The sequence below is a fragment of the Manis pentadactyla genome, chromosome X (assembly GCF_030020395.1).
Source record: "Manis pentadactyla isolate mManPen7 chromosome X, mManPen7.hap1, whole genome shotgun sequence".
Taxonomy (NCBI): Eukaryota; Metazoa; Chordata; class Mammalia; order Pholidota; family Manidae; genus Manis; species Manis pentadactyla.
Genome location: NC_080038.1, coordinates 117,553,527 through 117,577,756, shown reverse-complemented (window position 1 = coordinate 117,577,756; position 24,230 = coordinate 117,553,527). Strand labels below are relative to the sequence as shown.

Below are 24,230 nucleotides of genomic sequence, written 5' to 3'. Positions count from 1 at the left end.
CTACTTGAGCCCCACTTGGCTCATCTCCCAAACAACACGTCGCACCACTGTAAACACAGTCCTTATTTAGGGCTGCAGAAAGAAGCAGGGTTATGTCATATGCAGGAATAGCCCAGAATGTCTGACTGGTAAGAGCATAACAGCATCTGAATACAGAGAACCTGGATTTCAGACGAGCACCTTTGGCAACACTGTTAACTATGTGACCTTAAACAAGTCATTTAACCTCTCTGAACTTCAGTTTCCTCACCTATTATATGGAGGTGATAATAGCACCTATCTCATAGAGTTGTTAGGAATCAAATCAAGTATGTGATAAAGAATTGCGTCAATTATAAAATGCTCTACACACATATGTAGTTGATTACTAAGTGAGGTCTAGCATTCAATAAATTTTCAAGTCTCACTAATAAGTCAATAAAAGTAACAAAATAATGATCTAAACCTAAAATTTTTAAAACCCTTAATGGAGTGACATATATATCTGTTTACTTCATGGAATTTCATTAACAACCTTATTAATCTTACTGTTTTAATTTTTATTTTGAACCTATAACTTGCCTGTTTCTCCTGGCACATTGCCATTTTCACTTTCTTTGAAACAGGTTTTACATCTGGTCTGAATGTTCAACCATAAATATTTTACTCTTCTACAACTTCCTAAGAAGGATTTTATCTAGTCCTATTGGTGAAATATATTCACATTTAATCACAGTTCCCCAACCAGATTATAACTTTTTGCTCATTTCAAATGACAATGCTCCACTCTGGACAAATAGTAGAAACATTCTAAAGATCCACTCTAGCCCCAAAATGTGATGAAGTAACTAAGTATCTTATATGCATGGAGCTTTTCTAGTCACACTACAGCTACTAATCAAAATAATTGGTCATAGATCTACTTGTGATTAAGGGTCACAAAATAAATTTTAAAACACAGCTTCCAATTCACAAAACAGAAAGAAAACTTCATAATATTGTGAAGTGTTAAACTTTCACAATTTTGCTAATACTGTTGATTATTATTATACCTTTGATCATCCCTTTCCATTCACTAGGATGTTGATTTCAACATATAGAAATAACCTGGTATGCTAAATCTATCAATGTGATAGCTTTGGGTGATAAACATTAAATTTCACTCACTAAAAAGAGGTTTTTATCTAAATAGCATTTTCAATTCCAAAAGGTCATTTTAAAATGATGTCATTATCTTTTAACACCTGAGTGACCAGTCTACTAACCACCAAGAGCTTCCATTAGTCTATGAGCAATAAACACAAAAATACTATTTCTCAATCCTACTAAGGAAAATGAGCAAAAGACTTCCTATCTATCATACATCCACTTCTAATTAAACACATACTTACTGTTCTTTCTACATATTATCTGACCACTGAAAAACTAGCATTATTAAAATAATGTATGTTACTATTACTATCTTGAAATATCAGATAACTCTCCCATCAATCCCAGTTAGTGATGATTCTACTGGTAATCCAGTAGTTTGATGCTTTACTTTTAGTTAAACCTCCTCTTTGGTTTTAAAAAAAACAGTATTTTCATTTACTTTTATTTTCTCTAACAGTAAAACGGAACACATTCTAGTCTAGCTTAATTGATTATATTAGATTGAGAGATTATACCAATCTAAAAAATTGAAAAATTACCTTATAGCCTATCGTCTTCCTATAATAAAGAATTTCCTTTTCCAGGAGCTCAAATAAACGTGGTGGGAAAAACTGAAAATCCTGAACATTTGGCTGTTTTGGAGGTCGTGGAGCCTATGGGGGAAAAAATGCATGACATAGGTATTTGTTTTCAGTACATGAAGTGAACATACTTATCTTTCACTATTTCTTTTTAGTAAAAAAAAATTAATACAATGGAATCCATTTACACAGCTGGACCATATCAAGTACTTTACTGTATTGCTGTTACAGTTTAAGGACCGTGATTCAGCACTAATATAAGTAAATCTGAATCACAGACCATGTTACTAATAAGACATTTATGCTGTAGGACATAAAAAGTGACTTCATACTGTTTTACCTTTGGAACCTTAGGCTCACTGACACGTAAAGCCTCTCTAAAGTAGGCATCCACTGCATAGTTTGCTTTGCGTTCTCGTTTAGGAGGTTCAATCCACTCCACCATCCCAAGCTGTACACAAAAAACAAGGACAAATTTGATTACTCCAAACTGTTTTATAAAAATCGAGAATATCAAGGTTGCAGAAGCATGAGAAAACCTTTAAGAAGAATCAAAACTTGGTTCATATGTCACAATTCCACAAACCAAGCTCCAGAACTTTGTACTGTATACCAAGTTGAGGTGTAAGTATGGTTGCCTTTTCTTTTTTTAAGGTAAGTTTAAAACTTACCACTTCCTTAGTAATTAAGAAGAATTCACACAATCTGGTTAGTATTTTATATCAAAATAGATAAATAGTATTTAATATATAAGGCAGGCTAACATGGATTCTGGTAACTGGTAAATGTACAAATTAGAAAAAAAAAGGTGAAAGGGGTAAATAATGAGTATCAACATGACAGGCATATATCCCTTTAAATGAAGAGAAATTTTTAAGAGAGACCTCCTGGAAGATAACTGTGGGAAAAGTCAAGGGAATCAAAAAGACCTGAATTTGATAGCCAACATGCACATGAAAAGATGCTCCACATCACTAATATCAGGGAAATGCAAATAAAAATCACAATGAGGTATCACCTCACACCAAGTTAGGATGGCCAGTATTGAAAAGACTAAGAACAACAAATGCTGGTGAGGATGCGGAGAAAGGGGAACCCTCCTACACTGCTGGTGGGAATGTAAGCTAGTTCAACCATTGTGGAAAGCAGTATGGAGGTTCCTCAAAAACCTAAAAACAGAAATACCATTTGACGCAGGAATTCCACCCCTAGGAATTTACCCAAAGAATACAAATTCTCAGATTAAAAAACACATATGCACCCCTATGTTTATTGAAGCACTATTTACAATAGCCAAGTTGTGGAAGCAAGCTAAGTGTCCATCAGTAGATGAATGGATAAAGAACAAGTGGTACATATATACAATGGAATACTATTCAGCCATAAGAAAGAAACAAATCGTACCATTTACAACAACATGGATAGAGCTGGAGGATATTATGCTCAGTGAAATAAGCCAGGCAGAGAAAGACAAGTGCCAAATGATTTCCCTCTTTTGTGGTGTTTAACAAAGAAGCAAAACTGAAGGAACAAAACAGCAGCAGACTCACAGACTCCAAGAAGGGACTAGTGGTTACCAAAGGGGAGGGGTGTGGAAGGGCAGGGAGGGAGGGAGGGAGAAGGGGATTGAGGGGTATTATGTTTAGTACACATGGTATGAGGGGTCATGGGGAAAACAGTGTAGCACAGAGAAGGCAAATAGTGAATCTGTGGCATCTCACTACAGTGATGGACAGTGACTGCATTGGGGTATGGGTGGAGACTTGATAATATGGGTAAACGTAGTAACCACATTGTTTTTTCATGTGAATCCTTCATAAGAGTGTATATCAATAATACCTTAATAAAATTAATTAATTGATTGATTTAATTACTAAAAATAGACCTGAATTTGAAACCAGGTTCTGCCACTTTACTAATGACTAATATTTTATTTGTTACAATTGGAATATGGCTTTGAAGAAATTATTTTCTCCATCTGTAAAATGGGAATAATAATACCTACCTTGAGGATTAAACGTGACCATGTATGTAAAAGGAGACTACCAACAGTTCAATATGTTATTATTTTTTTATTAAAGTGTCATTAATATACAATCTTATGTTGGTTTCAAATATACATCACAGGGGTTCAACAGTCCCTGTGATCAACTTATACTGTGATTGCAAATTATTGTACCTCTTTATCCCCCTACTCTTACCCCCATGCATACCCCCAACACCTCCTCCTTGGTAACCACTAGTCATTTCTCAGTGATTATGAGTCTACTGCTATTTTATTCCTTGTATTTTGCTTTGTTTTCATATTCCACAAATAAGTGAAATCATATGGTATTTGTCTTTCTCTGCCTGGCATATTTCACTGAGCATAATACCCTCTAGCACCATCCATGTTGCTGCAAATGGCAGGATGTCTTTTCTTTTTATGGCTGAATAATATTCCATTGTGTATATGGACCACATCTTCAAATATGTTGTTATTAGACATCAAGAGTGGGGTGCACAATCAACTTGGCAGCATTACAAAACTTTACCCCAATATCAGTAGAAAATACAATCTAAAATCGAATAGACAAAACTGACAACACAAAGTCCTGGAGTCTCTAGGAATGGTTTTCTCATTCAGACATTTTTCCCTGATTTGTCAGTGCCTAACCCAGTGAATTTACACAAAAGCAGCCATTAATGACCTAAAAGAGGCCATTAATCTACAATTAATGGTCCACTCTATTTGATCTTATATAAAGGGTTGAGTTCTAATGTTGATATCATATTTTAAGAGTGGATGATAAACTAAGATGACTAGGATGGCTAGAAAGCTACAAACTCACAGCATCTAGAGAAGTGAAGACCAAAGACAGCCATAATGGTGGCATCCACAAATGTAAAAGTCTATCAAATGGAAAAGAACACAGTTCTTTGTTGATCCCTAAGATTAAAACCAATGTGAAAAGTAGATTACTACTCAAAATAATTTAACAAATATGTCTTAAGTGCCTAATATATTCCTTGTAAGTCAGTGTTGAGGAATAAAATAACCTCTTCCATCAAGAAGCTTATAAGTTGTTAAATAAAAAGTTTTCTGAGAATCCGATAATATAAAATAGTAAAATGTACTATCCTGAAAGGAGTAAGATTCCCAACATGATGCCACTCAAAAAGAGGCTGGATAAGTATCTTAGATGCTATAGATGGGACTTCTTAATTACAAAAAAGGTCACACTGAATAACCTCCAAGGTCTCTTTTAACTCCAAGAATCTATAAGATATGGATCGCATAATGTGAGCTTACATAAAATGAGGAAAATCCAGAGCAGTGAAATGAGTTGGGTTTTTTTCCCCTTCATATGGATTAATGTGAGATGACAGTAATGGAAAAGATATTTTATAAATAATATTTTATTTGTTACAATTGGAGTGAAAATAAATAATTAATTTTCTAAAGTAATGTATTTGACCATTTAACATATACTTGTGAAGGTCTAGGTATTCAAATGTGAAATAAGCATTAAAGCTCAATTCCTGAACTTTCAAAAACAGAATAAATCATGCTGAATTAGTTTAAGAGTACATTCATACAAACTTATTCAGGATCAATGTCAGTCATTGTAACTTAATTTACTAGGTGTTGTTGTAAAGTAAGGCAACTGGTTCAAGAAATCATATGTGAAAATCTACCTCACTGTGCAAGTCCCATGATTCATGCATAAACAACATTCTTGCAGGTTTTCAATTCTCATTAAAAGATAATATGAACTTTTTTAAAGAACCTATCTATAAAATATGAAAAGAGAGAAATAAAATACAAATCTCAACTCAAAATATTCAGAAAAAAATCTGATTTGGTTTCAATTATAAAAATACATGTCATCATCACTATTAAAATTTCTATCTGTACACAATTATTTCGCTAGAATGAGAAGCACAGGAAAGAAAACCTGTTATATTAGAATAGACACATATTTTACTAAGTCTAACTTTCCTCTAAGAATGTAGATAAGAAGCTCCACTGATATTTACACTCTTCATTGCTTAGTATTTTTCCACTTTGTAAGGGACTCTTAATACCAATAAGCCCATGGGAATAATTGTAAAAGTAATAAAATTCACATCACATGACGACATCTAAAAAGCATATCAGGAAAGCAATTTCCACCTTATGCATGCAAGCCATCACCTCCATCTCATCAGAATAAAACATAAGCAGTATTAATTAAGATTAGAGATAAAACAACCAGATAGATGCTAAAAACTACCAGAAATGATGATAGCAACAATGCATTATCAGCATACTAGTTGCAATGCTAACTATATTGGTTTGCCTCTCATTTTTCAGTACATCAGTGGCCTAGGGTAAGCTTTTCCTATTTTAATAAAATGCATTTCTGTCAGTTAAAAAGTACCAGCTTTATGGAACAACTTGAGCAACAAAATAAATAGTGACAGAATTGTATTATAACTCAAAAAATAAAATAAAATTTTGAGTCCCCACTGGTATAAATAAATGGGGAGAAGGAACAGCTCTTCCTTATAGAAAAATTCCTAACAGAATCCCTCACAAAAAAATTAAATTTTTAAGTTTTTTAATGTAGTAAGTAATTAATAAATGAAGACGGAGTGAAGGAAATACAAAATTAGCATTAGGCAAACACCACAATAATGACCTGTTGCAAGCAAACTCCACCAATAGATAAAATCAGTGGGTAAAACTTTGAGGAGTATCTCCCCCAAGATATTAATCAATTACACAGGGAAAAATAGTAACTCTACAGTGGAGAAACCCAGCAGACACCACCCCAACTAAGTGATCAAGGTTAACATCCCCAGTAATACGACACAGCAACATCGTATGTTCCCCACTATGATGTACTGACAGCGATGTAACATCTCTTCCATGGCATTCTTGCCGAAAACGCATGATCTCAATCAAATCACAAGAAAATTTCAGACAAGCCCAAAGTGAGAGACAAACTACACAATAACTAACCAATGCTCTTCAAAGGTGTTGGGTCATGAAAGACAAAAAAAAAAGACTGAGAACTACCACAGATTAGAAGAGACTAAGGAGGCACAGCAATATAAATGCAATTTAGGTCAAGAGAAAGAGAAGGTAAGGCCCAGACTGGGAGAAAATATTTGCAGAAGACGTCTTATAGATAAAAGACTGTTATCGATAACATAAACAAACTCGTAAAACTCAGCAATAACAAAAGAACCTGATTAAAAAACTGGCAGACCTGAACAGACACCTCCCTATCCAAAGAAGATACACATGGCATAAAAGCAAATGAAAAGATACTCAACACCATTATATCATCACGGAAATACAAATTAAAACAACATACCACTAGACACCTGTTAAAATGGCCAAAATCCAGAACACTGACAAATCCAAATATTACTGAGGATGTGGAAAAACAAGAATGCTCATCCATTGCTTATGGGAATGCAAAATGGTACAGCCACTCTGGAGGACAGGTTGGCAGTTCCTTACAAAACTAAACATATTTACCACTAAATCGGCAATCATGCTCCTTGGTATTTACCCAAAGAAATTGAAAAATTATATCCACACAAAAACCTGCACAGAGATGTACGGCAGCTTTATACATAACTGCCAAAACTTAGAAGAAACCAAGATGTCCTTCAGTAGGTGAATGGATAAATAAACTGTGTTACATCCAGACAATGGAATATTACTCAGTAGTAAAAAGAAATGAGCTCTCAAGCCATGAAAAGACATGAAGGAACCATAAATGCATATTACCCAGTGAAAAAAGCCCATCTAAGAAGGCTACATAGTGTATGACTACAACTACATAATGCTGATAGTAATAGTAAGCAAGCAAATATATTACATCAAATTTCACTCCATAGCAAAGTACTTCAATAGGTAAGTGCAGGGAGTTTTTAATAATTGTTACGGGGAGAAATGTTAAGTTGAGAGTTTAATGGTTGAGGTTAAAAAATTACCTTCTGTTTTTCTCTATAATCTTCTCCTTCAAACTTGTACAAACTTTGTTCAGTGTCCATTCGAAAATTCCTCAGGGAAGACTCGCCCATTTTCTGCAAGCGTTCATTCATCTCTGCAGTCTAAAGTTGAATACATTGAAATTAGAAAATTACCTCTGAATTATTTAGAAAAGTCTCTGGATTCTTTTTTTTTTCATATCATTAATATACAATTACACGAGAAACATTATGGTTACTAGACTCCCCCCATTATCAAGTCCCCACCACATACCCCTTTACAGTCACTGTCCATCAGCATAGTACGATGCTATACAATCACTACTTTGTGTTCTCTGTGCTATACTGCCTTCCCCATGCCCCCACCTCTACATTATGTTTACTAATCGTAATACCCCTCTCTCCCCCTTATCCCTTCTTTCTCACCCATCCTCCCCAGTCCCGTTCCCTTTGGTAACTGTTAGTCCATTCTTGGGTACTGTCAGTCTGCTGCTGTTTTGTTGCTTCAGTTTTTTCTTTGTTGTTATACTCCACATATGAGTGAAACCATCTGATACTTGTCTTTCTCTGCCTGGATTATTTCACTGAGCATAATACCCTCTAGCTCCATCCATGTTGTTGCAGATGGTAGGATTTGTTTTCTTCTCATAGCTGAATAATATTCCATTGTGTATGTATATATATCACATCTTCTTTATCCATTCATCTACTGATGGACACTTAGGTTGCTTCCATTTATTGGCTATTGTAAACAGTGACGTGATAAACATAGGAGTGCATATGTCTTTTCAACTTGGGTTCCTGCATTCTTAGGGTAAATGCCTAGGAGTGGAATTCCTGGGTCAAATGGTATTTCTATTTTTAGTTTTTTGAGGAACCTCCATACTGCTTTCCACAATGGTTGAACTACTTTACATTCCCACCAGCAGTGTAGGAAGGTTCCTATTTCTTCGCATCCTCACCAGCATTTGTTGTTCCTTGTCGTTTTGATGTTGGCCATCCTAACTGGTGTGAGGTGATATTGTGATTTTAATTTGCATTTCCCTGATAATTAGTGATGTGGAGCATCTTTTCATGTGCCTGTTGGCTATCTGAATTTCTTCTTTAGAGAAGTGTCTGTTCAGTCCCTCTGACCAGTAATCCAGTTTCATTCTTGTACATGTAGCTGTCCAGTTTTGCCAACAACAACTGTTGAAAAGGCTGTCATTTCCCCATTGTATGTCCATGGCTCCTATATCGTATATTAATTGACCATATATGCTTGGGTTAATGTGTGGACTCTCTATTCTGTTCCACTGGTCTATGGATCTGTTCTTGTTCCAGTACTAAACTGTCTTGATTACTGTGGCTTTGTAGTAGAGCTTGAAGTTGGGAAGCGAGATCCCCCCCTGCTTTATTCTTCCTTCTCAGGATTGCTTTGGCTATTGGGGGTCTTTTGTGATTCAATATGAATTTTAGAACTATTTGTTCCAGTCTGTTGAAGAATGCTGTCAGTATTTTGATAAGGATGCACTGAATCTGTAGATTGCTTTAGGCAGGATGGCCATTTTGACAATACTGATTCTTCCTAGAGCATGGGATGAATTTCCATTTATTAGTGTCCTCTTTAATTTATCTTAAGAGTGTCTTGTAGTTTTCAGGGTATAGGTCATTCACTTCCTTGGTTAGGTTTTTTCCTAGGGATTTATTCTTTTTGATGCAATTGTTAATGGAATTGTTTTCCTGATTTCTCTTTCTGCTAGTTCATCGTTAGTGTATAGGAATACAACAGATTTCTGTGTATTAATTTTGTATCCTGCAACTTTGCTGAATTCAAATATCAGTTCTAGCAGTTTTGGAGTGGAGTCTTTAGGGTTTTTTATGTACAATATCATGTCATCTGCAAACAGTGACAGTTTGGCTTCTTCCTTACCAATCTGGATTCCTTGTATTTCTTTGTTTTGTCTGATTGCTGTGGCTAGGACCTCCAGTACTATGTTGAATAAAAGTGGGGAGAGTGGATGTCCTTGTCTTGTTCCCGATCGTGGGGGAAAAGCTTTCAGCTTCTCACTCTTAAGTATGATGTTGGCTGTGGGTTTGTCATATATGGCCTTTATTATGTTGAGGTATTTGCCCTCTATACCCATTTTGTTGAGAGTTTTTATCATGAATGGATGTTGAATTTTGTCAAATGCTTTTTCAGTGTCTATGGAGATGATCATGTGGTTTTTGTCCTTCTTTTTGTTGATGTGCTGGATGATGTTGATGGTTTTTCGAATGTTGTACCATCCTTGCATCCCTGGGATAAATCCTACTTGATCATGGTGTACGATCCTCTCGATGTATTTTTGAATTCAGTTTGCTAATGTTCTGTTGAGTATTCTTGCATCTATGTTCATCAGGAATATTGGTCTGGTAGTTTTCGTTTTTTGTGGTGTCTTTGCCAGGTTTTACTATTAGAGTGATGCTAGCCCCATAGAATGAGTTTGGAAGTATTCCCTCCTCTTCTATTTTTTAGAAAACTTTAAGGAGAATGGGTATTGTGACTTCTCTAAATGTCTGATAAAATTCAGCAGTGAATCCGTCTGGTCCGGGTTGTTTTGTTTTTGGGTAGTTTTATGACTACAAATTCAATTTCATTGCTGGTAATTGGTCTGTTTAGATTTTCTGTTTCTTCCTTGGTCAGTCTTGGAAGGTTGTATTTTTCTAGGAAGTTGTCCATTTCTTCTAGGTTATCCAGTTTCTTAGCATATAGATTTTCATAGTATTCCCTAAAAATTCTTTGTATTTCTATGGGGTCTGTTGTAATTTTTCCTTTCTCATTTCTGATTCTGTTTATGTGTGTGGATTCTCTTTTTCTCTTAATAAGTCTGACTAGGGGTTTATCTATTTTGTTTATTTTTTCAAAGAACCAACTCTTGGTTTCATTAATTTTTTCTATTATTTTATTCTTCTCATTTTTATTTATTTATTCTCTGATCTTTATTATGTCCCTCCTTCTGCTGACTTTGGTCCCATTTGTTTTTCTTTTTCCAGTTTCAATAATTGTGAACTTAGACTATTCACTTGGGATTGTTCTTCCTTCTTTAAATAGGCCTGGACGACTATGTACTTTCCTCTTAGAACAGCCTTCGCTGTGTCCCACAGAAATTGGGGCATTGTGCTGTTGTTTTCATTTGTCTCCATATATTGCTTGATCTCTGCTTTTATTTCATCATTGATCCATTGATTATTTAGAAGCATGTTGTTAAGCCTCCATGGGTTTATGAGCCGTTTTGTTTTCTTTGTACAGTGTATTTCTAGTTTTACAACTTTGTGATCTGAGAGGCTGATTGGTACAATTTCAATCTTTTTTAATTTACTGAGGCTCTTTTTGTGGCCTACTTTGTGGTCTATTCTTGAAAATGTTCCATGTGCACTTGAGAAGAATGTGTATCCTGCTGCTTTGGGGTGTAGAGTTCTGTAGATGTCTATTAGGTCCATCTGGTCTAGTGTGTTGTTCAGTGTCTCTGTGTCCTTACTTATTTTCTGTCTGGTGGATCTGGCCTTTGGAGTGAGTGGTATGTTGAAGTCTCCTAAAATGAATGCATTGCATTCTATTTCCTCCTTTAATTCTGTTAGTATTTGTTTCACATATGTAGGTGCTTCTGTGTTGGGTGCATATATATTTATAATGGTTATATCCTCTTGCTGGACTGACCCCTTTATCATTATGTAATGTCCTTTGTCTCTGGTGACTTTCTTTGTTTTGAAGTCTATTTTATCTGATACAAGTACTGCAACATCTGCTTTTTTCTCCATATTATTTGCATGGAATATCTTTTTCCATCCCTTGCCTTTCAGTCTGTGCATGTCTTTGGGTTTGAGGTGAGTCTCTTGTAGGCAGCATATAGAGGGGTCTTGCTTTTTTATCCATTCTATTACTCTGTGTCTTTTGATTGGTGCATTCAGTCCATTTACATTTAGGGTGATTATCAATAGATATGCACTTATTGTCATTGCAGGCATTGGATTCATGGTTACCAAGGGTTCAAGGGTAGCTTCTTTACTATCTATCCATCTAACTTAACTCAGTTATTATGCTATTATAAACACAGTCTGATGATTCTTTATTTCTCTCCCTTCTTATTTTTCCTCTTCCATTCTTTGTATGTTAGGTGTTTTATTCTGTACTCTTTTGTGTTTCCCTTGACTGATTTTGTGGATAGCTGATTTTATTTTGCATTTAGTTAGTATTAGGTTGGTCTACTTTCTTTACCATGGTTTTATTTTCTCTGGTGACATCTATTTAGCCTTAGGAGTACTTCCATCTAGAGCAGTCCCTTTAAAATATGCTGCAGAGATAGTTTGTTTGAGGTAAATTCCCTCAACTTTTGCTTATTTGGAATTGTTTAATCCCTCCTTCAAATTTAAATGATAATCTTGCTGGATACAGTATTCTTGGTTCGAGGCCTTCCTGTTTCATTGCATTGAATATATCATGCCATTCCCTTCTGGCCTGTAAGGTTTCTGCTGAGAAGTCCAATGATAGCCTGATGGGTTTTCCTTTGTAGGTGATCTTTTTTCCCTCTCTGGCTGCTTTTAATACTCTGTTCTTGTCTTTGATCTTTGCCATTTTAATTATTATATGTCTTGGTGTTGTCCTCCTTGGGTCCCTTGTGTTGGGAGATCTGTGGACTTCCATGGTCTGAGAGACTATTTCCTTCCCCAGCTTGGGGAAGTCTTCAGCAATTATTTCTTCAAAGACATTTTCTATCCCTTTTTCTCTCTCTTCTTCTTCTGGTTCCCCTATAATACAAATATTGTTCCGTTTGGATTGGTCACACAGTTCTCTCAGTATTCTTTCATTCCTAGAGATCCTTTTATCTCTCTCTGCCTCAGCTTCTCTATATTCTTGTTCTCTGAATTCTATTCCATTAACAGTCTCTTCCACCTCATCCAGTCTGGTCTTAAATCTTTTCATTGTTTGTTTTCTTTCTGTTATCTCCCTCTGGAATTCATCCCTTAGGTCTTGCATATTTCTCTGCAGCTCCATCAGCATGGTTAGGACTTTTATTTTGAATTCTTTTTCAGAAAGATTGATGATTTCGGTCTCACCAGGCCCTCTCTCTGGTGTTTGAGGGATTTTGGAATGAACAATGTTCTTCTGCCTTTTCATGGTGATGGAAGTGGTTGCTGGCAAATGGCATGTGTCAGCTGGGAGAAAAAATTCCCTTCCTGCTTGCTGGTCACCTTGTCTGTCTCTGCTGCTTGTGCCAGTGAACCGCACACAAGGAGCAGCCTCTGGGTTAATCCCCTGAGCTGCCGTGGGCAGGGCGTCCCTTGGGATGGCCTAGGACACTGGCAGTGGTTGCAGGCAAGCAGCGCACGTCCACCGTGAGAACAGATCCCCTATGTGCTTCCTGGACTCTTGCACCGGTTTTCTCTGTCTGTGTGGGTCAACCAGGCACAGGGGGCAGCCTCTGGGTTAATCCCCTTAGCTGCTGTGGGCAGAGCGGCCTTCAGGATGGCCTAGGGCATTGGCGAGCACTGCAGATGAGTAGGTCATGTTTGCTGCGAGAATAAAGCTCCTTTGCGCCTTCCAGACTCTTTGTTGGTCTCCATTGTCTGTGCCTGTCAACCACAGGCAGGGAGCAGCCACTGGGTTTGCGCCTGTTAGCCACGCGCTGGGGAAGCCTCTGTGTGGTTTCTGTGGGTGGGGCTGCTCCCCCACTGTTCTGCAGCAATGGCAGGTCAGTTGGTTTGCTTGCAGTGCCAGTGGGACGGGTACGAACGGCAGGCTGCTTATTACCGTGAGCTGCGTTGCCACCCAGGGAGTTAGGGCGCCTGAAGTTCCTTAAAGGTCTCAGCCTGCTGTGCTAAGTGTGCCAGGACAATTTTGTCCACTTGTTAAACCCTTGTCCCTTTAAGACTTTTAAAGCCCCCACTTTTCTTTTATCCCAGGGCAGCCGGCTGTGGGAACCTGTTCGCAGTCTTAGTCTCAGATTTTGTTTTTCCATTCCTCTAATATCCAGTACACCATGCAATGTGTTTCTGTGCTCCTGGTGCAGATTACTAGGGCTGGTTATTTAGCAGTCCTGGGCTTCCACTCCCTCCCCACTCTGATTCTTTTCCTCCTGCCAGTGAGCTGGGGGACTGCTCGGGTCCCGCTAGGTCACAGCTTTGTATCTTACCCTTTTCCGTGAGATGTTGGGTTCTCACAGATGTAGATGTAGCCTGGCTGGTGTACTGTATCTTTTGGTCACTCTTTTAGGAATAGTTGTTTTTGCTGTATTTTCAAAATATATATGGTTTTTGGAGGAGTTTTCCACCACCCTACTCATGCCACCATCTTTAGATTCTCGGATTCTCTTTTTAAAACTCAAATTTTGACATGAAATAGCCAATCTACTAATTCGTAAGGTAAGAATGCAATGCCAACATCAAATTGAATATAAATTTAACTTGACCCAAATATTTCAAATGTATAAATGGTTCTTCCAAAGTACTCTCACTTAGGCTTTAAGATCTTTTATCATTTCAGGTGCAGCCACATTATAATTTCTATTGCACAATTTTAATGGAACAAATAGCTAATGCTAAAATAAAGGCAAACTGGAATTAACCAACATGTTTTGCATGCCAATATGAAACATATTAACACAGGATTGCTCAAAATTACAGATATGACCTCAGATACATGAAAAAATGCTCAACATCAGTAATCATCAGAGAAATGGATATCAAAAACACAATGAAATATTAATTCACATCTGTTAGAATGGCTATTCTTAAAAAGACAAGAAATAACAAGTGATGGTAAGTGTTGGTAAGTGAAGAAAAATAAACCCTAGGGCACTGTCAGTGAGAATGTAAAATGGTGGAGCCACTATGGAAAACAGTATAAAGGTTCCTACAAAAATTAAAAATATAATTATCATATGACCCAGAAATTATACTTCTGGGTACTTATTTTAGGAAACAAAGACACTAATTCAAAAAGATATCTGCACCCCCATGTTCACTGCAGCAGCCAAGACATGGAAACAACATATCTGTCCATGAGTCGATGAATGGATAAAGAAAATGTGGTGTATATGTATATTACAGACTATTATTAAAATCCTACAATTTCCAACAACATGAATGGACCTTGAAGGTATTAGGCTAAGTGAAAGAAGTCATACAGATAAAAGACAAATACCATATGACCTCACTGATATGGAGATATCATATAGACACATATAGACACAGAGAACTCATATAGACACAGAGAACAGATTGATGGTTGCCAGAGGCAGGGGTGGTGGTGGTGGGGTCAGTTGTAAAATAAATAAGTCTGGGGATATAATAATTAATTAATGAGTAAATAAATAAATTACCTCATCAACAAAAAATTCATCTTAAACGTAAATTAAACCAAGTTACAAGAAATACAGTAAATAAGTGGACATGGGGATAGAATCAATAAAATCTAGACTGTGAGCAACTCAAAAGGCAAACAACCCACTTTCTTCACCAAATAGATTACAAGGGAAATAATATATAAATGGAGGAAGAACCTATAAATTAAAAAAGATATAGATGATGTATCAGCCAATGGCAAAGTGTAGACCTTACTTACATACATTCTGATTCAACAAAAAGACAACTGTTTTTGAAAAAGTAGAGCTACTCACGAGAAAATTGGAAATTTGAATACTAACTGGATAGTTGATGTTATTAAGGAATTTTGGGGGCTTTTCAGGTGGAATAATGCTATAATGATCATGTTTTTAAAAAGAGTTCTTATATTTTGGAAATAGATAGTGAAATATTTGCAGCTGAAGTGGTATGGCTGAGATTTGATTAAAAATAATCCAGGAAGGGGGAAGATGAGTTAATGCTGCAAATGGGGCAGGACTGGGTAATGGTTTGGAAATGGGTGATAAGAATGTGGGGACTCATTACACTATTCTGTCTACTTTCGCTTGTTTGAAATCATCCACAATAATTTTTGAAAAAAGCCAAATTCAAAACAAAATCACAATCTTCTGAAACAGATTATTCTTTAACAAGTAATGCTGAAATATTTCATGTGATATGTGATGTTAATAAAAGATGTTCAGTTAACATAATGTTATCAACAGACAATTTCTAATCCAATGCCAGAAAAGGTCATCAAAATGCAATCCTGACACACATGATTAAACATAAAATTTATCTGGCTTTAAGTAAATACCAGTATTATTTTCAGTAAGTGTGAGGGATAAGGTCACTCGATTTTAAACCCCAGATCTTAGTCTTTCCCACAAAAATTAAACTAAAAAAACCTAAACTACTCCCTAGATAAAAATCTACAAATTCTTAGAGAGAACATGAGTCATTGGAAATGTGCAGCTTGAAGCATGCATTTGGCAACAATGCAAATACAATAAACATTCCAAAGTAAGCTGACTTTTAAAACAATCCAGCATGAAAACAAAATGGCACTTTAACTAACCTTCTTTTCCCCTCTTTCCAGAAGGCTAGTAATATCTTCATCTGTCAGCTCGCTTTCTTTAGAAGCAAAAACATGGGTAGCTCCATGCCGTATCATTTGCAACATTTCCTCTTTTGCCAGCTTGTTGGACTGTTGATCAATGAGTCTGCCTAATAATAAAAATAGAAGTTGTATATATTCAATTATATTCCAGAGAAGGCGAAGTATAATTGTTCTAAGCAGAAACTACCGCATTTAACTGTAAGTAAAATTTGATGAGAACAGGAAATTAGTGAGTTTTAAGTTATTTTTTAATGAAGAACCCTCCAAGTTTTTCTTCTACCATACCTTCCATTTCAATATGAATGTCCTTCTGTAAAATCCAGTTAAAACTCAGAAGAACAAAACGTTTTTTGAGTTCAATTTGTCAGATCAAATCTGTCTGTATGGAAAGGCACTAGTAATACTTATTTTAAAATTTTTTAAACTAGACATTTTATCTGCTCCGTAATATCAAGTATTTCAAAAGACATGAAATTGACATTCATAAACAAGTGATGTTCAACTATCAACCCCCTATATCCAATGCAAGGCTTTAAATGGAACATTTAAACTAGCCATTTAAAAAACAAAACAGGTTTTTTCTCTAAGATCATAAATCTTGGTCAACATTCATTAAAATTTATCTCCTGTAAGGAAAGTTGCATGTTTTTTTTTAAAATCTAAGTTTACATGTATAAATACCTTGTTGTATAACAATTGAGTCGAGTCTCAGTTTTATCTCAGCTCTTTCTACAATCCTTTCTTCAACAGTGTTGTCAGTGATGAGACGGAACACATGTACTGGCTTCTTCTGACCAATACGATGTGCTCGATCCTAGTAGATAGAACCCTAATGTAAGATATTGGGTATTCTGGATAAAATGTATAGTATAGCCTTCATATAAAATTCTGAAAATAAAATTACTTCCTGATGTCTCTAGACCTGCCAGTTTTGAAAGCAGGATAATGAACATTAAGATATCTAGAGACCCCTGGGCACCATTAATGGAAAATTTCCAGAAAGACAACAGGCAAAAGCTCCTTTAACATGAGGACTAGAGAGAGCTGAAAGCTTCTGGATTAAGTTACTAAGTAACTTTAGGCCACTAAATACAAATATCTTCCACACTAGCAAGGAGTTTTGTGAGGGGCAAAGTAGTTAGCAAGGGTTACTACAATGGTGAAAGTCAGCTCTCTCACCATCAAGGAGCTCTTTCTGCTTTACTGAGGCAATTCTGGGATCTATAATAAAGGGTCATAAAAATTAATGCTATATTAATAGCCATACTATACAGTGGTCTAGAATCGGTTCTATGGTTTATACTTGCTAAAGGCAGCAGATGGCAAGTTCTGATAATATAAAACCAGCTAGGGGGAGTGCTTTAAAACACAGAAACTGCTAGGGCAAAAGGTGAAGGGAGGAGAGGGTAATCAAGAAAAAAAATCAAAGAAGGTTTAAAACAGCCCTTGTGCTAAATATAAAAACACTGGAGACTGGTAACAGTTTCAATACTTCACATTGAAAGAGACTGCACACCCCTATACATATTTCAAATTTCAAACTCTAATCAGGAAACTGAAAGATCAGCTCTCCTGTAACACTGTTAAGGGTTATCAGCAACAGGTTTGCAGTTCAGTAATGCTGTAACCTACTGGGGCTTACTCTTATTTAGTCATATTAAACAGGCAGTTCACTATCATCTAAAGTAATAATAATTATGACAAACCATGCTGACTTAAAAATGTTCCAATGGCCAGTATCTTTCAATTCTGTATTACAAAAGAAAGGGAAGGACTTCTAAGACATGCCTCAGAGAATATAACTTTAACTGCTTCCAAATACAGTTACCCCAAACCTTCTTGGGATTTTGAATGCATAGCTATTTTGCATCCTTTTGCTTCTGATACTACATTTATCTTAAAATGTGAGTCACACTGACAGAAATTGTGGCTTTAGTTCAATAAATGACACCACAATGAAAGCAAAGAGAAATAGCTCCCTGCGAATTTTTTTAAAGGGGTACAATAGTTTCTGATGATGTCCTTAGGTAGCAAATATTTTCCTAGAATATATTCCTGTGTTACTGTTTTATCTTCTTGCCTCGGCTGTTTTATTACAGTAAGTTAAAATCCTACCTCTCCCAATTTCAGTGCTAAGGATTATAATATGTTTAGTTGTTAAGCAGAATAATATTGAGAGATTAACTTTTTAACCCTTTTCATTAAAAATATGTGTCCTCTTCGATATTCAAAAAGTGGGAAATAATGACATTTTTGTTTTCTGATAAAAGCCAAAATTGACACACAAATGTTACACAAGTATTTGGATTTGGGGTGTATTTGTTTTCATTTTCTCTGTTTTTGCATTTAGTACAGCAACTTTGTTTTTCAGGACAATCTATTTTAACATCTATAAAACCTCCCCAAAATTGCTGTTATCCTTTTATCATAAGTTCCTTTTGTGCTATATAAATAATAATAGTATTTTGAACTAAGATAAATTTCTGATATCATTAAAGATTACTAACCATAGCTTGTAGATCAACCTGTGGATTCCAGTCTGAATCATATAGTATAACCACATCAGCACTTGCCAAGTTAATTCCGAGACCTCCAGCCCTGGTACTCAACATAAAGATGAATTTGCTACTATTGGGAACATTAAAGTCCTCTATTGCTTCCTTTTTTTAATTCACAGAAGATATAAAAGAAAAGAGAGAAAAATCAAATTACCAGACCCCTTAAGAAAGAAATATTTTAACATGCATACACAAAACACCACTTTAGAAGAGTCTTCTACTTAAAATTTAAGTATCTATCTATACTCCATACTATGAATTGCTGTAGAACATGTATTACATAAGGTTCCTAAACTTTAGCTCATACAGAGACAAGCTTAGAACAATCACATAAGCAAATTTAGCTGAGCAAGTAATAAATCATTTATTTTAAAATAATTGATAGTGAAAATGTTTTGATTGAATGAGAGGTGAAATATATCTAGGGGGTAAAATGTCAGCCATCTCAATTTCATTCCCATTAGTTTATGAAGGATTAATAAAGAAGGTATAGTTTAGAAGACCAATCAAGAGAAAAAAAGATTTAGAAAAGGGGGCCAGAGCAACAGATAAAAGGGAACAGTAAGAAGATTTATTTCCATATGGTGAAAAGGGGCAAAGAGGGAAGTAATGAGGAAAGTCAGGAAGGTAGTCCAGGGATATTTAACAAAGATTCTTAAAAATTAATGGGATGTTAACATCCTTACTATATAAAGATCTCATACAAATTAATTAGAAAAAAAACACTTAGACATCAATAGAAAATACAACAAATACAAATGGCTAATAAACGTAAGAATAATGTTCCATTTCATGAATAATCAGATAAATGCAAATTAAAACAACATAATAACATTTTTTGAAGATTAAAAAAAATAATACTCAATGTTGACGAGGGGACGGTGAGACGGGCACTCTCATACACTGCTGCTGGGAGTGTAAATTGGTACAACCTTTCTGGAAAGCAATTTGGCAATATGCATCAAGAGTCTTAAAAATGTTCATACCCTTTGACCCAGTAATTCCACTTCTAGGAATTTATCCTAAGGAAATAATCAGAAATGTGCACAAAGATTTATGTAGAAGGATTTTCACTTTAGCATTGTTTATAATAGTGAAAACTTGGGAACAACTTAAATGATCAACAATGGGGGAAAATTATTTATACTATGTCCATGGGATGAAATATTACACTAAAATTATTTTCACAATGATCATTTTTTACTAATATAGGACAGTACAACATAATGTTGAGTAAAAAGTATCAGGATACTGAACTTTATATACAGTGAATGTAGTATAATATCAGTGACTCACATATATTATATATACATAAAAATATTGGCCATAAGTACTTTTATTTTCCATATTTCCCTTGGCAATCATATATTACTTTTAAAATCACAAAATACAGGAAGTTGTACTTTTAATGAGTGGCATGGCACGGCCAAAAGTGGCAGGCAGAGAAAGCGACACTCACTGCCGCTGTCCCTATAGCTTGTAGAAGGGGCAGTAAAGAAGCAGCATGGTGTAGTGAGAGGCAGTTTGGTTGAGAAGAAAATGGCAAAAACCTTGGTGTCAATCCTTAACTCTACCATTTACTGCATACGTGGTTCTGAGCAAGCATTTAACCTCTGAGACACAGTTTCAAGTGGAGAAAATTTTACCAGTACTTTACTGGGCTGCTGGGAGAATGCAAGTGGAATGTACGTTGCCCAGCTTTTAGTAGTTACTTGACAAATGTTAGTTCCTTTCCCTTAAGAGTGAGGAGGCCAATTAAGTAAAGGTTAGAGACTGAGTCAGAGATGAACAGACAGCTAGCTGAATTTGCTGTAGTGCTAGAGAAGGACCAAATCTAAGAGCTTTTGAGGAAGAATTACTAACAGCCAGAAAAAAAGTTAGAGAAAGGAAAACAAATGTGGCCTTCCCCTTCTTAACAGGAAAATAGATGAAATTATTATTGTATGAATAACAATGTAATGGGAAAGCAGGACATTTCCCCAAAAAATGAAGAGCTCTGACTTTGCTGTATCTAAAGTCAATACATTCAATTCAAAGTCTCCAAAATTTCTTTGAAATTTTAAGGAACCAGAATAATTTGGGCATAATTAGGTAAAGTCCACATTGTTCATGAGCATCGAGATCAATCAGAAATGCAAACTGACTTATTTAGGGTCAGAAAAGCACCTACTCTTCTGCCTATCATCTATCTCCATTCCAGGAAGAAGGGTCATCTTGAATGGTACTATATGGCCTATGCTTAATGTGAATTTGGAGAAATCCATTCTCAGCAATAAATCAGCAAAAGCCCAGTAAAGCGTAATGTTACCATTTCAGACAGATGAAAATAGTACAGAGTAGGAAACTGTAAATTTTGAAACATCCTCACAGTTGTAAACATTATGCCAACTGTTTCCCCATGAGGGGTAGCAAATAAACCCTTAATAGGAAAAGGGTCTATGTGCCTGCTGGTGACTCTATCCTATGTTATGGCCAGGCTTCAATAAGGAGGCACCCAAGGGTCTATGTCCACTGCAGCTATGGAAGGAGAGGGACACAGGCTGAGTCCTTGTGGCCTGAGCTAGTGGCCCTAACGCTGAGAGGTAAAAAGGCCTGTGTGCAATTTCATGGCATGCAGTATATACTGCACTACACAGTTTAAAAACTGCATTCATACCTATTGTATCAATGACCCTTACAACATTATCAGAAAAAAGAAGCATATGTATAGATGTTACCCTTATAATACAGTTAAAGATATGAGGCTCAGAGAATTAAATAGCTTGCATACACTGCAAAATGGTGGAGTTGGCACTAAAATCCAGATCTTATGAAACTAAATTCAATACATTTTCCACTATACCATGAAATCACAATCTATGCCCAAAGCATGAGTATAGACTTAGAACAGAGGCCAAAGGATCACGGAAAAGAAGGTAAATTAGCAAAGTCCTCCAACCCAAAACAAAAGTGCTTTACAGGGTGTAAAATACATTAGACCCATGACATTCATGAGGGCTAATCTAAACATCTGTAAGAATTCTCAAATATGAGAAAGACACTGGGTGCTAGGTAGGCTTCCTCACTAGCTAGGTGACTCATTCCTGCACACCAACCTTTTAGTATCCCCAAGATCCATGTGCGTGGTAAGCACCTATACCATGTTGTCCCATTTCAGTTTTACAAAATAGCTGTAAGACTGAGATTATACCCTTTACAAATTACTATGTTCCATGGATCTTTAGAGTTGCTCATAAACTGGAAATATCTCAACTGTTAACTCCACAAATGGCAAGGGTCTACTGTAGGAAGCAAATCAAAACAAGAAACTGACATGGAATCAGGTCAAAGAATAAGGTAAAAAATGATAATGAAAAGGCCAGCGATAGCAGCGGTTAGAGCAGGTAGGAATACAATGGTGTGGTATTCTTTAGATAAGTGAAGATGTCTTTGAAGACCTTGAAAAGGAAGATTTGTAAAGAGTCGGTGTATTAGAAGCCAAACTGAAGACCTCAGCAAAAGAGAGGTGATAGATTCAGTGCACCTCACTAAAAAAAAAAGGCCAAAGTTCAAAACTACCTAATGATGTAAAACATGGCTTAATTGAACTCTGATTTTTGAAGTCCTGTTTTACTTGCTTTTCCTTACCTCTCTTTCTTCATGTGGGGTTTGTCCATCCAGTCGACAATACTCATAACCACGCCACATACAATAGTCTTCCAGAATGTCCAGCAAGCGAGTCATCTGGCTAAAAATGAGAACCCTTGAACCTAAAAGACACACCAAAAAATGCAACTTATTCAACTTGTATACAAGTAACTTGAACGCTACAATAATAAAGTAAACATCATACACAATGTAAATATGTAGCACATGGACACTTCACTACATACATACACATACACACACACACCTTTATGGGATGCTATACAGAATTATGCATTTGTTGAGTTATGCATTTTAAGGCCTTCAAAATCCTCCACACATACTGGGATGATTTATTTAAAGTCGGCCTTTACTCCATCCTGAGGATGAGTGATGGGTCCACATAAGCTTTCACTGAACTACTGCCTTTCTCCTACTTTCTCCCAGGATTCACTCCTACAAGTTCTCCAGTGCTCACTTCAAATGTCAACTTTGTGAAGACTTCTCCAACTCCCAGTTTCTCAACTTATCATAGCACTTCATCATAATGAACTACAACCATTCCTCCTCACTACACTGTGAACTTCTCCAAGGCAAAGACTGCTGTCTTATGCATCTTTGTATACCCAGCCCCATAGGACACTTCTTGGCAAATAGTAGTACTCAGCACTGTTTGCTGAACAAGTGAGTGAATGGATGAATGGTGAGTGAATAATGCAAAATGTTATTCATATACAAGCTATTAAGTAATTTCATGTTAATTTAAAGATTTGTAACTCACCCTGTTCTTTAAGTTTGGCCAAGAGTTTATCAAGAACTACCATTTTACCACTATTGCTGACAATGTGCTCATCAGTGGTATAAGGTGGACCAGGTTCAGCACCATCAAAAAGGTAAGGATGATTACAACACTTTCGAAGCTGCATAAGAATATTTAAGAGTCGCATCTTGTCCATCTTGCCGGCAGAGTTTAACACATCAATATCTTTCATCAGGATTTTTGTATACCTACGATTTTAAACTATAATTAATCCTTGATTATTAGAAAGGTCTAATGCCTTCAAGAAATGTCCCTTTGGTGATCAGCTTAGATTCCCATTTAAAGGTAAACAAGATTTGAGACAAATATGATCAGCAAAACCAAGAAACTGGTGAAGATTTGAACATTTTAACTTGCATGTTGCCTATAAACTTGTCTCCTCCTGCTTTTATCCATTACTATAAATTGCCTACTATATCTAATAATTAGCTAACTAAAGAGACTGTATTTGGTAATTATTCACAGTAACTAAAAATTGCTCAAAGTTGGCATCCACCTTTTAGTTGTTTGAGCTAAAAACAATGGCAATTTCTTATACCTGTGTTCATAAGTCATTTTTTTCTGATCCTGTAAACATTTTTCATTATCTCTTTTACACCTTTACCCAGGTGCAAATAGATCTACATACCCACATGAAGAGTTAAAATATTTAATTGTAATAACAGCCAACTTGTATGGACTACAAGTGCCAGTATCATGCAAGAGCTTTACAGGAATCTTGTTAAATTTTCACAACTCTGAGGTACGCACTAGAATTATCCCCATCAGATGGAAATTTAGGCAGCTAAGTGAAGTGAAACAACTAACTCAGTCACAGAAAGGGACAAAGCCAGGATTTGATCTTATATCTGAGTCCAGAGATATGTACTCCTCACCACTACCCTATACTAGCTTCAATAATAGAGAAGTCATTATATAAGTGATATATTATTTTATTTATATAAGCAATATTTTGCATCTAAGCATTATTATATTAACATGGCTAATTTGTAATTCTTGTGACTCCTCTTGCCAATTTCCTGACTTGCTTGTATTTATCAAACCAATTCAGCTAATTGTTTTGT

General features: G+C 36.0%; 1 protein-coding gene across 10 annotated transcripts in view; it reads right to left on the bottom strand.

Annotated features, from left to right (window-relative positions):
- Window positions 1-24,230, bottom strand: part of SMARCA1 (SWI/SNF related, matrix associated, actin dependent regulator of chromatin, subfamily a, member 1) — a 243,608-nt gene that overhangs the window by 194,037 nt on the left and 25,341 nt on the right. For 7 of the 10 annotated variants that reach the window (XR_008995270.1, XM_057495933.1, XM_057495937.1 and 4 more), the window contains exons 11-19: window positions 23,128-23,354; window positions 22,350-22,471; window positions 19,709-19,744; window positions 18,672-18,824; window positions 16,846-16,978; window positions 16,123-16,271; window positions 7,686-7,805; window positions 2,053-2,163; window positions 1,671-1,784 (exon numbers count right to left, since the gene is read on the bottom strand). Coding sequence is in view for 9 of the 10 variants with exons in the window: in XM_057495933.1 (XP_057351916.1) it covers window positions 1,671-1,784; window positions 2,053-2,163; window positions 7,686-7,805; window positions 16,123-16,271; window positions 16,846-16,978; window positions 18,672-18,824; window positions 19,709-19,744; window positions 22,350-22,471; window positions 23,128-23,354 (1,165 nt within the window). In the remaining variant the exon portion in view is untranslated. The remainder of the gene's footprint in view (window positions 1-1,670; window positions 1,785-2,052; window positions 2,164-7,685; window positions 7,806-16,122; window positions 16,272-16,845; window positions 16,979-18,671; window positions 18,825-19,708; window positions 19,745-22,349; window positions 22,472-23,127; window positions 23,355-24,230) is intronic. The other 3 variants (XM_057495935.1, XM_057495940.1, XM_057495936.1) reach the window with 1 other exon arrangement.